Raw genomic sequence first — 15,520 nt, 5'->3', positions numbered from 1 at the left:
AGTTCCTGTAGGACAGCTCCTCCATAGCTCTAGAGCCCCATGCCGCCTTGTAGATCGACGTTCAGTAACTGTCTGTGGGTGACCAGCCCGGGCCAGGGTGTGGCCCCTGTCGGGGTTGAGACCAGATGTTCCTGAGGAGGTGAGGTGAACTGCATGCAGGGCCCTTCCACCTGGACAGGGTTAACTGACTGACAGGCCTTCTGTTGAAGAGGCTGCCCGAGCGGATTCCGGAGCTTGTCCCAGCCGGACATGGCGGATCCTCATCATCACCCCAGAGCCAGCAGAGCCTGTGCCCACACTTCTGCCAGAAAAACAATTCAGAAACTTTCCAATTCAAGGAGTCCACAAAGTAAGGCTGGTTTCATGTTGCTTCTCATTTATTAATTCAGTCTGTTCTAAGTTGTACAGTTATGAAAATAACAAAACCAAAGCCAAACGCCCAAGAATATTTACACTCTCTTCTGTAGTGAGGTCAGTCTATGTTGCACAGATTGGTTATGTTTGGTACCACAAGATGTTTGTAACTTAGACAAAAATCAGACAGATTAACAATTATATGTACAGTAAAATAAAAGGAAGTCATTCAAGTATCAAAATACAGACACAAAGATTAAATAACATTTTATTACAATTCAGCCCCACTGCCACACCATTAGCAACAACACTTTGTGAACTGCGTCTGACAGTCGTCCTGCAGGCCCGGGCATCTCAGCGCAGGCCGAGGGCAGGCCCACTTGATAACGTCTTGATGCCACAACTACGCTGGCTGCCTGCTCGGTCCGAGGCTTCTCAAGGGACTCGCCCAGAGTTACACAGAGCGCTGCAGACGCAGAGCCTGTCGGGTGGGAAGCTCTGCTCAGAGTAGCTGCAAGCAGAAGCGCGGAGCAGAGTCTGTGCTGGAGCAGGTACCAACCCACTTCCAGTCCCGCCCGAAGGGACCTGCACAGTTCAGGACCAGGCTGCCACACTGCCTGCGGAACCTGCCTCAGGGCTTCTCCGCTTGAAGCCTGTCCTTAATGTTAAAATATTTCTTTCTAGGGAAGGGAGAGTACCTGTCCTGGAGAAGGAAGAGGAGTAAAAAAGAAGGATCTAGTCCCTTCCTTTTTTATTCAGAAATAAACCAATCTCAAAACCCAGAGCCAGAGCAGATTAGCCGAGTCTTCCCAATATGAAACACCCTGAATAAATAGAAGATATAGCAGCTTCAAGGGGAGGAGACACCTACTTATGACTTAAAAACAAAAGGACAGCTTGAGGAACTCATTGTAGTGTTTACACTGTTTTCTTTTGGGACAGACCACCCTCCAAGAGAGGCTACTTCCAGGAGACCTGGCTTCCTGGGGAGGAAGGGGGCACCGCACATGGTGCAGCAGCAGCTGGTCGCTCAGTCAGTGCGGGGTCCCTCGCCAATCCTGGGAGGGAAGCAGGGACTGAATACTGCACCAGGGGAACCGATGGGACCCCTCCCAGGCCCTGGAAGCATGAGGAAGAAGTCAGCCTTCTGGGTGTTGAGGTCCTTGTTTAGTACCGAGCAGGGGAGGATCGCTTGCCTCTCCCCGAGTGGGCGTGACTCCCAGGGCCTGCAGTGTGGATGCCTTGGCAGAGCAGGAACCCAGGGGCCAGCCTCAGGTCAGCAGGAAGACACGGCCTGGCTTTCCATTTCTGGCCAAACACGGGTGGCAGATATGCCGCAGAAGGTGCCCTGCATGCTCACCACCTTCGCTGGGAAAGAGATGTGCTGCTGGAGCCCTGACCACTGACTGGGGACCAGACTGGACAGTAACAGCAAAGCAGGCCTGCTGAGGTACCCGTGGGAGGAAAGGCGCCCCTCTGCTCCCCACTCTGGAAGGTGCTGGATGAGCAGCAGAGCTGGCTCTGCCACTCAGCCTCACAGGAACGAGCCCCTCTGATTCTGCCACCGCCAGGAGCAGCAGCACAACCAAGGACAAAAACAAAAAGCAAAGCAAAGCAGGAGCGCTCAAGCGGCAGTGGTGCCCTAGGATGTCAGCTTGCCCTCAAGGCCACATGGGGCAAGAATCAAAGTGTCACCTAATTTAGCCTTGTCTACACCTGGAGTCAGGGATGAGCCCAGCGGCCGAAAGGAAACAGTCAAAGCAATTAATTCAGAGAACCAAAGTGAGTCCTAATCACACAACCTGATTAGACAGATCACCGATCGGCAGGCAGCAGTCTCAGCTGACCTACCCATTAATGCCCCAAACAAAGCTGCTTTTCCTCCGGACTCAGCCAATCTGAGGTCACCAGCAAGCCTGTGGGCAGGCAGCCCAGGGGAGTGCTCTGACCACCGCCAGGTCCAAGACTGTGACCGAGAAGTGGCCCAGGCATCTCCATTTGGCCCCTGGACCTTCACGTCTGGAACCCCAGAAACGGAGCACGAGCCTTTGCTTTTGCCAGGTGCCTCTGAGGCTGTGTCCAGCTCTAGACGGGACAAGAAGTTGTGCCGTTCAGAAGGAACAGCAGCTGACTGGGTTGGGTTTGAAAAGCAGATTCTAACAGACCAACTCAGTCGTTCCCCGTGTACCTGCTGCTTTCAGGCCAACCCCCCGCTTCCTCTACAGACCTCCTTGACCTCTCCAAGACCCCGTCCTGAGGACAGAGGGCTGGACCGGCTGGACTTCTAGCCCATCTCAGGTCCCCTGTTCTGACCCTATGGCCATTTGTCCAAAGATTGGCAGTTGAACCTAGAGGTTTGAGCCAAGTGTTGAAAGTTCACTTTATAAAAAAAATTTTTTTTTTTACCATTAAAAAATGTTTTCTGGACAAGTCACTTCTTGACCCTCTGGAGTTCCAGTCTCATCTGCAGAGGCCTGGGATGCTCCTCCACAACCAGGGCAGGGCTCACTCTGCGAGACCTGGCAGTGGCAGGCCCAGACCACACAGCCAGGAGAAGGTCCTACAGGCAGACGTGGGACCTGGGTCTTCACAGCCGCAGGTGAGATGGTGGCGGTGGCAGCGGTGGCGGGAGCCTGTGCTCCCTGCGTCTGTTTCTGCAGCACAGTTGGTTCCTCAGTGGCTCAGCTTGGCAGAAGCAAACACAACGGGGGGAGGAAAGGGTTAACCAAAGGGGCCTGCACAAGGTGGAGGAAACGGAAAGGAAACATGGAAGCAGAACAGAAGGTCCCTCACAGCCTCCCCTGAGCACCCTCCGTGGCCTGCTCCGAGGGCCCGCGGCTGCCTCTGGCTTAGCACGTCTGCTTGGGAAGGCACGAGGACAGCAGGCGGAGGACCCGCCTGGGCTGTCAACTCGGGTTTCAACACTAAAGTAACTGCCGTAATTGACTGGCTTTCCTACGGGACTGTGTGATGTCTGCAGTGCCGCCTCCTGCCCTCTAAGCTGACCTGCCAACACAGGAGGACGTGAGGCCTCTTCAAAACCTCAACTCTGCAATCCCAGCTGCTGAACTGCTTTGAGGTGACGGATTGCACAGCCTCCCTTTTCAGGAGGAGTCAAGAGGCTGAGGGCAGTTGATCAGGGAGGGGAATGACTATCTTTGATCCCCACACTGTGGAGAAGTGTCGGGAAGCTCCTGGAGGACCCTGACGTTGCTCAGCCCAGGGTCCCTGTCCTCAAACAGCTCCATTTTGTGAAGGAAGAAGGTGCACCACGTGAGCAGGGCACTGGCTTCCTTCTTGCTGGGTCCTACAGGAAGGCCCTCCTCAGTGAGCTAGACTCTAGAGCCAGTCTGTGACTCACCGGCGAAGACCCAAGGGGCCACCCCATTCCTTGGAGTGGAAAACCCCTCGGGACCAGGAAATCTGCTGAGTGGAGCCAGCCTGGGGGTGTTCAAATGCTCAGACCCCATGTTCTGGAGTCATGCGTGTGTCCCCAGGCCTGGCACAGTCCTGGGCCCTCACAGAAAGCAGTCTGACCCTGGTCAAGCCACGTCACTGAGCTCAGGGTCTCACAGGGGGAGGCCAGCACCTTGGAGGAGGAGAGAGAGAGCGGGGCCGCGGGCCGGCTGTGAGCAGAGTGCAAGGGGATTCCGGCCCCAGGAGGTCACAGTGCTTGGTTGTGTCGGGAAAGGTGCAAACAGTTAGCTCTTGGCAGCGGCACCCAGCTGGGGCTCCGCACAGATGGGAGAGGAGAGCTGACAAGGAGCCCAGCCCAGCAGAGGGAGCTGCCACTGGCGCGGTGTGGACGCTGCTGGGAGACTGCCCCACCCTCAGGATCCACAGTGCCTGCCCGCCGAGGCCCTCGCGGTGCCCACCTCAAAGGTAACTCACCCCCCCTCCAAGCTGTCCTCGCCCAAGGGGGGATTCACAGTGTCCGGTGGTGTTAGGTACAAGCTGTGAGTGTGCAGTGTCTAAAGCTGCTGCCCAGGAGAAGAGGTCCCAGTGGGTGGGGCCTTGGCGTCAGCAGCTGGAAGGAGAGTTGAGAACAGCAGAGAGACTGGACGGCAAGGCACGTGAGACTAGTGGAGACAGGGAGTGAGTGCTTAGAAGATAGTGGTCTCATACTTGGTGCTGAGGCTCCGCTTAGAGTCTGGCTTGGGGTCCACAACCCAGGAGACACTGGCGTGGGACTGGGCATCTGGCTCCATATCAGGTGGTTCCAGCTGCCAAGGAAGAGGGTAAGGAGTCAGGGAAACACTGCGTCTGGGCCAGGAGTCAGCAGGTGTCCCGCTGTCCCTCCCCACCGCCCCAAGGCCGTGCTGGCATCAGTGTCCCGAGGGGCAGTCTTGTTCTCCTCAGCCAGAGAGCGAGCTTCCTGGGGTTGGGGGGCAGAAGTGATACCTTCCCTGGAGCAGAGTGGGCCAGCCACCTCCAGGCTCTCCAGGGGCAACTTGTCCTGGGGATTTCTTGGAGCTGCTTAGGTAAAGGAGCCTCGCTCTGCCTGAGCTTTGTGCTCTAAGCCCCAGAGCTGTTCACAGTGGTAGGAAGGGGCTAAGAAGTTTGGAAACCCCAAGCCTTGGGGTGCTCTGGTGGGGCCAGAGGCAAGACCCAGCGGGCACCCCTGACCTCAGGAGAGGACACACAGCAGAGTGACAGAGGTCTAAAGCACAGACAGGGACGGCAGGAGGGCAGCTCAGGGAAGGCGGTCACGCAGGCAGAGAGGGAGAGGCCACCAGAGTCACAGAGAGCTCACGGTCACTTGGGGAGACTGACACACAGACAGCAGGAGGTGTAAAGACCTTGACTCCAGGACTAACAGACGGCAGCGGTAGGTAGGAAGGACGGTGGGTGGTGCAGGTGTGACAGTAACAACAGCGACTATCGGGGGGCAGCGGCACCTGGGGTGCGGAGCAAAGCAGACAGACACAGGGTGACGTTACAGGGGCTCGTCTGTGGGCCGTGCTCCCTGCAGCCCCATGACGGCAGGGGTGGGAGCAGGAAGCCGCCTGCTAGAGGGGCTGGCCATGTGACATGTGAGAAGCCCCCCTCCTCACACCCGGCTCCACCCCAGCCCCGGGGCCCACGTACCGCTGACTTCCTCACACCGACCCGAGGCTTAGGCACCGGTTTAGAAGATTTTGTTTCGATCATCTCAGCAGCAGAGGCCCCCACTGGCCTTGACTTCTGGGCCTGCAGGGCCAGCTGATAGGCCACCTCAAACGCCTGTCCCAGCGTCAGGATGATCTCATAGGTCAGGTTCTAGGAGGAACCAGAGCACAACATGAGAGGGGGTGGGGGAGCGTCTCCTCTAACACCTGCCCCGGGCTCACGCCCCTGAGCACAGGCGCAGGTGCCATTGCACAGGTGACAGGAGTGCGGTCAAGGCTGCCAGAACACTGGGTTTGAAAGCAGAAATCTGTCCTGAGGCAATTGATACATTAGGGAACAATCTGAGCAAAACACATTTTGCATTCCCTCACGTGTGATCTCAGAAACACCGGGTAAATGCAAAGGCTACCCAGCTGACCCAAGTCACCTGGGAATACTATAGAAAACCGTGCCGCCCGCACATGGTAGTTCAGTTTTCCATGGGGCCCTGCTACCTGCTGGGAACCATCAAGGCAGACCTTCAGAGCCGCCACCCACCACCCCCAGTCCTCTCCTCTCTGTTCGGTTCCTTGTCTTCCACCTGCAGACAGGCCGGCTGGGTGGCAGAAGCAAGGCACACACTTCTGTAAGCCAACTTCAGGTCCTTCTCCAGGTAGTCAGTCATGCTTATTGGAGTATTTAGGTATTTCTTAACCATTTCATGTGGATAAAATGGTGCTAGTGCTTTTAGCTGGGAGCACGACGCCGTGGGAAGAACTGGCTGACCCAGGAGATGTGAGCTACAGGCAAGAGGACCACGAGGATGATTCTGGGGTGGGTTACCTACTTAATCTTCAAACTAACCCCATGAAGTCAGTTACATTCTATCCTCTTTGTGCAGATGAGGAACCAGGGAAGTGAAGTTTCCGAGATCATACTGTAGGGCCAAGAGTCTGAGACCAGGCCTAGAGCAAGCACTGCAGCCCTGGGGCTGGGAGGGCCGGGGAACTAGCTACTCTCCCGGGGACCGAGGGACCTGGACAAAGGTCTGGGGCCTTGTCTCAGGGCAGCTGCCATTGTCACTGGTCCACTCCCTGTTGGCACTGTGTGTGATGGCTCCCCTCAGCCCAGCAGCACTGGAGTCCAGCCTAGGCAGGAATCTGGGGGAAGAAAACTTACTGTCCCCAAGAGGGAAGGAGAGGGACTTTCAGGGAGCTGGCCCAGCTGGAGGGCAGGTTGATAAGCAGCCCAGGAGATGAAGGCCTTGGCTGACCCAATATTCAGCTAGAAGCAGGAAAACTTGTCACTAGAACCTGGGACGAGCTACTGTTATTCCCCATGCTCCAGTCTCACTGCCATATAAAGAGGATGGACTGGATGTTCATTTATGAACCAAACATTTGCTAAATGCCAACCAGGTGCCAGGACACTACTACACTGAGGCCGTCTTGGCGCAGGATCCCCTCCAGCTGGGGGCTGCACCTACCACATCCACTGTGCTGAAAACATGGCAATAGTGATGGCTAGTCTGCAGGTCCTTGGTGATGTAGGCAAAGGTACAGAGGTCCTCCGGGTCCTGGGCTGCACAGGAAATGTTCCGGATCTCATGCTCCGCAATGACATTCTGTCGGGAGAGCAGCGTGTGGAATTCTCAGGCACCCTGAGGGCATGCCTCAGCCCCTCACCTTCGCCACCCTTTTGTCCCAGCCTAGGGCATTAGCCAAAGGCCACTTCTTGTCTCTTTTTTTTGGGGTGGGGGTGGAGTGGCGCCTAACCTTGTCCAGTTTAGATTTGGGGTCTCCATCCTTGAACACGGCAACTGAGGGAGTAAAATGTTTGCATCCAACCAGCAGATTTCCAGCCCCTTCTGCCCTCCAGGGTGGGGTCCCAAGCACAGGGCCCGGGGGAATCTTTGCTCATTAAGTGAATCACAGCATTAAAGGCCTGTGAGCAGGGTAAGTGGCTGATGGTGGCCACGATAAGGAAGACAAGCTACTTGGGCGAGGCCCTGGGACCAGGATATGTGCATGTGGGAGAGACAAGCACCTGGACCAGGAGAGGGACAAAAGGGGCTGGGGACACTCGAGGGAAGACACCAGGTGGCAGGGGGTGAGGGACCAGGAGAGGGCCCCTTGCAACAGCACTTGTGGAAAGCATACCTTGTTGGAAGCATCAATGAACTTGACACCTTTGTAGGTGATGGACAGGATGATGGTGGGGATCTTCTTCATGTGCTCGGTGGATTTCTAAAGGAAGCAAGGGGAGGTGCCGTGAACACCCCTCCTCGGGGCTAAGCCCTCTTGGAGGCCCAGGCAGCTGCAGCTGGTGCCCCCGTTTGCTGCCTTCCGTCCTAGCCACCCCCTCCACACCATCCCCCCAGATAACCTACCCGCATCTTGGCACAGGCGTCTTGTGTGGATTCTGTCCCTCGCAGGTCTTTGATCAACATGGAGCCCAGGTACTGTGGGAGTGAGCAGTGGCCAGGCTTAGGAAGTCCTGTGTTATCACAATCAGGTGGTTCCCTCTCCCTGGGGCTCCCTCCCCCATCCTGGCTGGGGAGGCCCCTTCCCCCAGGTGCTGGGAGGGTCTGAGGAGTCAAGAATGGCAAGGGGCCCTGGGCTCGACTCGGGGTGGAAGGCAGGAGACCGACCAGGCTGGGAGGGCAGGGGCTACTCACATTGGCTTCATAACCACAGGACTCGAAGATGAGTTTCTCTGGCTGGTGTTGCCAACTCTGCACAGGGGCATAGGGGGCGGCCAGGCTGGGGGGCCGAAGGGTCAGCTTGGCCTCTCGGTGCTCCTCCTACAGAAAACGTGCCCAGGTCAGCTCGCCCCCTCAAGGAGCTCCTGGGCTCCCCACCCAGCTCCAGCACTCAGCCACCGTGAGGAGCCCAAGGGCCAGGTAGGGAGGGCAGGAGGCAGATGAGCCATTCACATGCACTGGGGTCAGGGTGAGGCCCATCTACGCCAGACAGAAGGCAGAGAAGCAAGGACCTGAGCCGCCCACAAGCAGGCTCAGTAGGGAAGGTCCTGTGGTGTCTGAGATAAATCCAGATCTGATTCCCAGGTGGGAGGTACTTCACAGGGATAGGCTGTTTGGGGTTAGGAGGCCTCTGGTCCAAGAGATGATGGGTCCTTAACTAGGCTTCTGGTGGAAGGAATGGGGACGAGGGAAAAATTCAGTAGACATTTATGATGTCCATTCCCAGCAGTATGCAAACTCCTTTGATATGGAGCAACTAAAATTGCTGGATAACGTGCTCTTTAAATCTTGTAAAATTCATGGCTGTGTTTGTGGAAAGGTGAGGGAAAGCCTCAGAGGCCAGAACTGAAAAGCTTGAGTCACGAGAGAAAAAGGAGCGAAGCTAAGGCTTACCCTACAGGGGACGAAGGACACCTGTCAGTGTCTAACAGGCCAGGGTGGGGCACAAGAGACAAAGCCTGTGGTCTCTGCAAGGCAGGAGGGAGGACAGGTGAGTCCTGAGTGAGTGCAGGAGCCCTGAGAGCAGCACCTTGAGAGGTCAGCGGCAGTAGAGCCGGAGGGACTGCAGGGCGGCCTCAGGCCCGGCAAGTCTCACAGCTGTGCCACTACTGGGCTGCAGGGACAGGGCAGGAAGAACGGAGTCAGACGCGGGCTGAGCTTGGCTGGGCAGGTGGGACAGCAGGGAGTGGGGTTGAGGAAGAGGGGAGAGAGTAGGTCTGAGGACCAAGCAAAGAAAGGGAGCCAAAGAAGGGGCGGAACTGGGGAGAAACTGAGGGCTGGTGGGCCCGAGGAGTCAGAGCGGATGGGTCTGGACTTCTGAGGCAAGTCCAGGCCACGTAAGCTGTGGGTGAGGCCTCAGCCGTGACAGGTGAAGTGAGTCCTGGCACGGGGTTCCTGGGGGCTGCATGCAGGCAGCTGGGTGGGAGTGAGGGGAGGAGGCTGCAGTCTTCCTCCTGCTCCTGACACCAGCCCAGCAGTGCACAGGCCTAGGGGCAGTGAGGTACCTGGGAGGCCCTGTCCTGCCAAGAGGGATGAAGGGAGCCCCCTCCCACCTTACCTGGATTCTGAAGTGCTCTGGTCGAGAGGGTACTGCAGGCTCATGGAGACTGTCATGCCGCCTCCTGCCTACGTCCCCAGGAGGCAGCAGCAGGTCAGCAGATCGCCCGGTGCAGGAGTCATTCTGGCTCAGGGGGGATGACGTCTGTGAGAGCAGGTCTTGGCACTGCAGCAGGGAGAAGTCCAGGTGAAACTTGGAACCTGTCAGGCCAGCCCTGAGCTTGCGGGCTCAGCCGGGTAGTCAAAACACCAGATTCTTCCAGCCAGGAAGCCCTGACAACCTGGTCCTGCAGGTGAGCAGCCACCGTGAGCACCCTGGTCACGAGTAAACCCTTTGGCCCAGAGACACATGGGGAGAAAGAGGGCAGGGCTGGGAAGCAATCTCCAATTTATCAACAATAAACCATCTGTCACAATCGACTGAAAGTCCTTGGGACACGTAACCAAATCCTGAGAAAAGACGGCGCTCCCAGCTGGCACGTGCACAGGCCTTACCCCACGGAGTGTGACTCAGTCACTTCCAATGTCAGCTGTGCGTCTGGTCCTCAGAACCAGTCTGGGCCCTGGCTTTCTCACATGTAAAAGGAGGGTAACATAACACCCACTCTGAGGCTGCCATAAATGGGCTGCGGCTCAGAGCCCAGAGCTTGTCAAGGGCTTGTCCCCGCAAATCGGCAGCAGGTACAGCCTTGTAGGTCTGCGGGGCCAGCTCATCCTGAACCATGGGCTCAGTCTAACCAGCTTTTCAGGCAGAGATTACCTGGCTTGAGCAACAAAACATCTGTAAGGTTTTTAAAATCACAGGGATTTTCTTTCAGAAGACCTTGGGAGCATAGGTCCTGCTGTGTGTTCCATGCCCCGTCTCGGTCTCATGTAGACTGTCCGAGAGGGGCTCCCCGACCCCCACCCACCCCGCCTCCCCTGCTCAGCTGAACTGAACATTCAGACACTTGCTCTCCTACTTTTCCCAACATTTTTACCTGTATTTACCCTGTTACAGGCCATCTCAAGTCTCTCTGATGTTGATGGGAGGCATGTGATTTATAAACAGCCAGTCACTCCCCTCCCCACCCCACCATCCCGTGCAAGGTGCAGACGTAGCCCCAACAGAGGGAGGGGAGGGATCAGCTGCTCCTTGACTACAGAGGCGATGTTGCCTCTGAAGAATTCCTAAGGAATTCCGTTCCTAACAACACAAGGCGCACACACCTATCCCTGTCCACCCGTCGCAACTCACTCTTAGCTGGGAAAATCGTGGGGGCTTCTGGGGCGGCTCCTCGTAGGGTCTGTCTGCGAGGGAGGCGATGATGCGCTTGCGGTGGCCGAGCAGGTGAACCTTTAGCACCTGGGCAGGGTGGGGACAGAAGTCAGACCCCTGCCCGCGGATGCTTACGCTTCAGGAGCAGCCAGGCTAGGCCTGAGCAGAGCAGTACTCACATTGACAAGCTCCAGCTCCCAGAGGTTCTTCACAGTGTCAATGGAGCTGTAGCCACTTGAAAGGAAGGAATGGACGTAGTCCTGCAGCCCTAGGGAGTCCAGCCAGGAGGGCACAGATAGGGGGCTGTTCCCCTCATAGCCCAGAGCCTTCACCTGTGGGGCAAGGAGGGGAGGTGGGACTGATGTCTTGGCGCTCAGGGGACAGGGACCCTGGGGACGCAGCCAGCTCACACGGACCACACCAGAGGCTGGGGCAGCTCCTGAGGGCCGAGGGGCCTGGGTCCTTAACTCCCCCGAGTCCGTCCGTCCACACAGCCCTTTCTATCTCAGCTCTGGTTTCGGGACCACCAGGGCACCCCAGGTCTGGGGAAAGTGCCCTATCGGGTAAGGCTAGGTGGAAGAGGATTTGCAGAAGACCCCCGCTGTGCAGTGACAAGGTCCCAGACCTGATGGGACAAGGAAATGGTGTCTGCGAAGCAGGCACTGCCTCGCTGCTAGGACTTGTTTGCGCTTCCCGAGCTCCGGACAAGGGGAAGGGACAGGGGAGTGCTGGAGTCAGCAGAGCTGAGGAGAGGCTCAGGCCTACCAGCCATGGCACCCCAGGGAAGACTGCCTCCTCTGCTGCCCTGAGGGCCCCAGGCCCCTAGGGAGGTCCTGACACCAGGGATCAGCACAGGCTGGCCTGGTCTCCAGTGAGTCAGGGGAGACCCCACAGGGGCTCCAGGTGACAGGCCAAGCCTGTGGGCACCAGGCTCTGTGCCAAGCAGATGCCGGCAGCCCCACTCCTGAGGTCAGACTAGGTCCTCACTGACCCTAGTGCTCTGCTGGCTCTCTGGGGCCTCAGAACGTGGCAAATAAACAGGACCCTGTGCTCCCGGGATGAAGGGCAGACACTCCACAGTGATCTGCATGAGCTATGCTCCACCCCTGCTCTGGGTCCAGGTGGAGGTAGGGAGACAGCCCTGGCAAAGGCCCAGGCTGCAGTGCTGTTGGTGGTCACCTTGGGCAGGGACCGCGCGGCCTGGAGCAACTTCCGCCTGTGCTGTGGGTCACTGATGCCAATTTCCCGCAGGTCTTGCTCTTCCATCACGTTAGACCCCTGAGAGCAGAAAGGAGAATATGAGTGAGGCCGCTGGCTACCTGAGGGAGTCAGGTCAGCCCCTCTTGGCCCCTAGCCAAACTCTTCTCCTTTGCCACAAGCACCACAAGGGAGTGAGCCCTGGGGTCCCGGCGGAGGCCGGGCCAGGCAGCAAGAGGCCTCATGTAGGCAGGAAAACACACTGCCCAGGCTGCCCACACTGCAACCCCGGCGGCTCCCAGGTGGGCTGGGCGGGGCCGGGGCACCAGCCGTAGCTCACCTGAGCCACGTGCATTTTTCTGGGGAGCAGGTTCCATCACTACCCAAGGTGAAGAACAGGAGGATGAACCCCAGCTTCCTCACAGACGATTTTGTGATTTAAGGCTGTAACAGCCACCTGGGGCAGGCAGCAGGGGCAGGCACCCAAGGAACCTGCCTCACCCCAAGGAGAGGGATCTCAAGGTGGGGCCTGCCCAGGTGAGGAGGGAGGGTCCTCCCTGACAAGGCAGCTGAGGGCAGCGCTGCCGAGGTGACGAGGAGGAGGATGGCTGGCATTTGCCACATTTACTCACTACGTGACAGGGACAGAGAGCTTTTATGTGGGCCATCCCATTTCATGCTCCCAACCCCGGGTGCTAGGTTCTGTTTTAATCCTGGTTCTACAGGTGAGGAAACTGAGGCACACAGAGGTCAGAAACTTGCCCGAGGCTATACATGTGGTGGTGGAGCCAGACTGACTGGACTCCCCGCTCCAAACACGTCATGAGAACTTTTACTACTTCCAATGACATCATGGATTAGGTTTTCAGATTATGATACATGAAAAATCTTGGGTTCTGCCCTGTCCCTCAGCCCCAGTCCTTCCCCCTGCCAACACCAAGGGTAACTGTCACCACTCTCCTGGATGTCCCTCCAGAGCCCAGTGGGGCGCCTAGACACATGTGCACATTCATTTTCACACACATGTGATTCTTGTGCACATTGTTCAACATCTTATTCTTACTACTTAGTATATACAGGAGATTGCTCCACATCAGTATGTGGAGACCTGTATTTTTTAAAAGCTGCATTATCATCCAGGTTATGGACACATTATAAATGACAAAACCAGTTCCCTATTAAAGGAGGACTGTTTCCAATTTTTGCTTTTACAAATGGTGCTGCATAAGTCCCCCTGTATGTACATCATCTCTAGGGTGGTTATCAAGAAGAGATTCTGCCAAACCATTTTTGAGAAGAACAGAGCTGGAGGCATCACATGCCCTGACTTCAGACTATACTACAAAGCTACAGTAATCAAAACAATATGGTGGCACTGGTACAAAAACAGAAACATAGAAATGGAACAGAATAAAGAGCTCAGAAATAAACCCATGCTTACATGGTTAATTCAGCTATGACAAATGAGGCAAGAATATATAATGAGGAAAAGACAGCCTTTTCAACAGTGTTCAGAAAACTGGACAGCTACATGCAAAATAATCAAACTGGATTACTTTCTCACACCATATACAAAAATACACTTAAAATGGATTAAAGATTTGAATATAAGACCTAAAACTTCCAGAAGGAAACACAGGCAGTATACTCTGTGACATCAGTCTTAGCAATATTTTTTGGATCTGTCTTCTCAGGCAAGGGAAACAAAAGCAAAAGTAAACAGATGGAACTATTTCAAACTAAAAAGCTTTCAGACAGCAAAGGAAACTCTCAAGAAAATGAAAAAGCAGCCTACTGAATGGGAGAAGATATTTGCAAACAGTCTATCAGATAAGGGGTTAACATCCAAAATATACAATCAACATAAAAAACCCAAACAACTCTTTTTAAAAAATGGGCAGAGGATCTGAATAGCAATTTTTCCAAAGAAGATATACAGGTGGCAAACAGACACATTGAAAAGATGTTCGATGTCACTAATAAGGGAAATGCAACTCAAAATCACAATGAGATATCACCTCATACCTGTCAAAATGGCTACTATCAAAAAGACAACAAATAAGTGTTGGTGAGAATGTGGAGAAAAGGGAACTCTTGTGCACTGTTGGGACTGTAAATTGGTACACTGATAGGTAAATGAATGGTGTAGAGAGAGTGTGTGTGTGTGTGTGTGTGTGTGTGTGTGTGTGACTGGAATATTACTCCGCCATAAAAAAGAATGAAATATTGATATTTGCGACAACATGGATGGGGTCTAGAGGGTATTATGCTCAGTGAAATAAGTCAAACAAAGGTAAATATCGTATGATCTCATGTATATGTGGAATCTAAAAAACAAAATGAACAAGCAAACCAAAATGAAAACACTCATAGATATAGGGAACAAACAGGTGGTTGCCAGGGGGGGAAGTGAGGGAGGTGGGGGGGTAGTGGGGGGGAGAAATAGATAAAGGAGATTAAGAGGTACAAACGTTCAGTTATAAAATAAATAAGCCATGGGGATATAACATACAGCATAAGGAATATGGTCAATAATATTGTAATAACTTTGGGGACAGATGGCTACTAGATTTATCATGGTGACCATTTCATAATGTATGCAAATGTCAAACCACTATGTAACACACCTGAAACCAAGAAAATACTGCATGTCAACTATATTTCAATTTGAAAAATAATTTAAAATAATTTCAAGAAAGGATAAAAAGGAACAGATATTGCTTTGTCAGAGGGTATGTGTGTTTAGGAGTCTGACAGATGTTCATACTCCCATCAGTGCAACACTGTGCAGAATTGGCTTATCACTGCACATTTCTTATCATAAGATCATCCCACTCACGGGTGAGCTTGAGCATCTTTTCATTTTATCCATCAAGCATTTACAGAGCACCTACTGCCCTCCTCCATGTTCTACATGCTTTGCACATGCTAAACCATTTAATCACAGGGACCACTGTTACCCCATTTTAGAACTCAGGAAGCTGAGGCCCAGAGAGCATCAGTAACCTGTGGAGGCAAGATTCAGCCCAACGCTCACATCCAAAGGGCTCCAGGCCAGATGTGGGGAGCAGGCGCAGCTCCTTTTCCAGGAATTACCCAGTTTACCCTCTGCGTGTTCATCTATGGAGTTGCTGGTCTCTTCTGTATTTGATTTGTAGGAGTTCCTTCTCTAGTAAGGAAATTAACCCTTTATCTATGAGGGCTAGGCATCAGTCTTTCCCATTTGTCAGTCTTGTGACTCTCATGCTGCTTTGTTCATGCAGAACCCATCTTCCTGTACCTCAACGCACCCCATGTCCCTTGTGGAGTTTCTCTCAGTTCTATCAGGCTTAAAAAGGTCTCCCGTCTCCAAGATTTTTAAAACAAATCTTCCACATTTTCTTCCTGTAATCTCAGAGTATCACTTTTTTTTAACCATTATAACTTTCATCTATCTGGAATTTATTTTTAAAAATTGAAATATATCAGTTTACAATTTTGTGTCAATACCTGGTGTACAGCATAATGCTTCAGTCATACATGTACACGCATTATTCGTTTTCATATTCTTTTTCATTACAGGTTACTAAAAGATGGAATTAACT

The 15,520-nt window shown here is 54.1% G+C and overlaps 1 protein-coding gene across 6 annotated transcripts in view; it reads right to left on the bottom strand.

Annotated features, from left to right (window-relative positions):
* Nucleotides 1-356: 356 nt before the first annotated feature.
* Nucleotides 357-15,520, bottom strand: part of ANKS1A (ankyrin repeat and sterile alpha motif domain containing 1A) — a 176,647-nt gene continuing 161,483 nt past the window's right edge. For 2 of the 6 annotated variants that reach the window (XM_031434884.2, XM_064476405.1), the window contains 11 exons: nucleotides 11,919-12,017; nucleotides 10,919-11,071; nucleotides 10,719-10,826; nucleotides 9,483-9,647; nucleotides 8,120-8,245; nucleotides 7,832-7,903; nucleotides 7,602-7,688; nucleotides 6,929-7,066; nucleotides 5,443-5,613; nucleotides 5,154-5,252; nucleotides 3,049-4,577 (listed from right to left, as the gene is read on the bottom strand). In XM_031434884.2, the coding sequence (XP_031290744.2) occupies nucleotides 4,458-4,577; nucleotides 5,154-5,252; nucleotides 5,443-5,613; nucleotides 6,929-7,066; nucleotides 7,602-7,688; nucleotides 7,832-7,903; nucleotides 8,120-8,245; nucleotides 9,483-9,647; nucleotides 10,719-10,826; nucleotides 10,919-11,071; nucleotides 11,919-12,017 (1,338 nt within the window). In that variant the 3' untranslated portion in view covers nucleotides 3,049-4,457. The other 4 variants (XM_064476406.1, XM_064476408.1, XM_031434885.2 and 1 more) reach the window with 3 other exon arrangements.

The sequence above is a fragment of the Camelus dromedarius genome, chromosome 19, assembly GCF_036321535.1.
Source record: "Camelus dromedarius isolate mCamDro1 chromosome 19, mCamDro1.pat, whole genome shotgun sequence".
Taxonomy (NCBI): domain Eukaryota; kingdom Metazoa; phylum Chordata; class Mammalia; order Artiodactyla; family Camelidae; genus Camelus; species Camelus dromedarius.
Note: the sequence above shows the minus strand (reverse complement) of the source record. Positions and strands in the feature narration are given on the sequence as shown.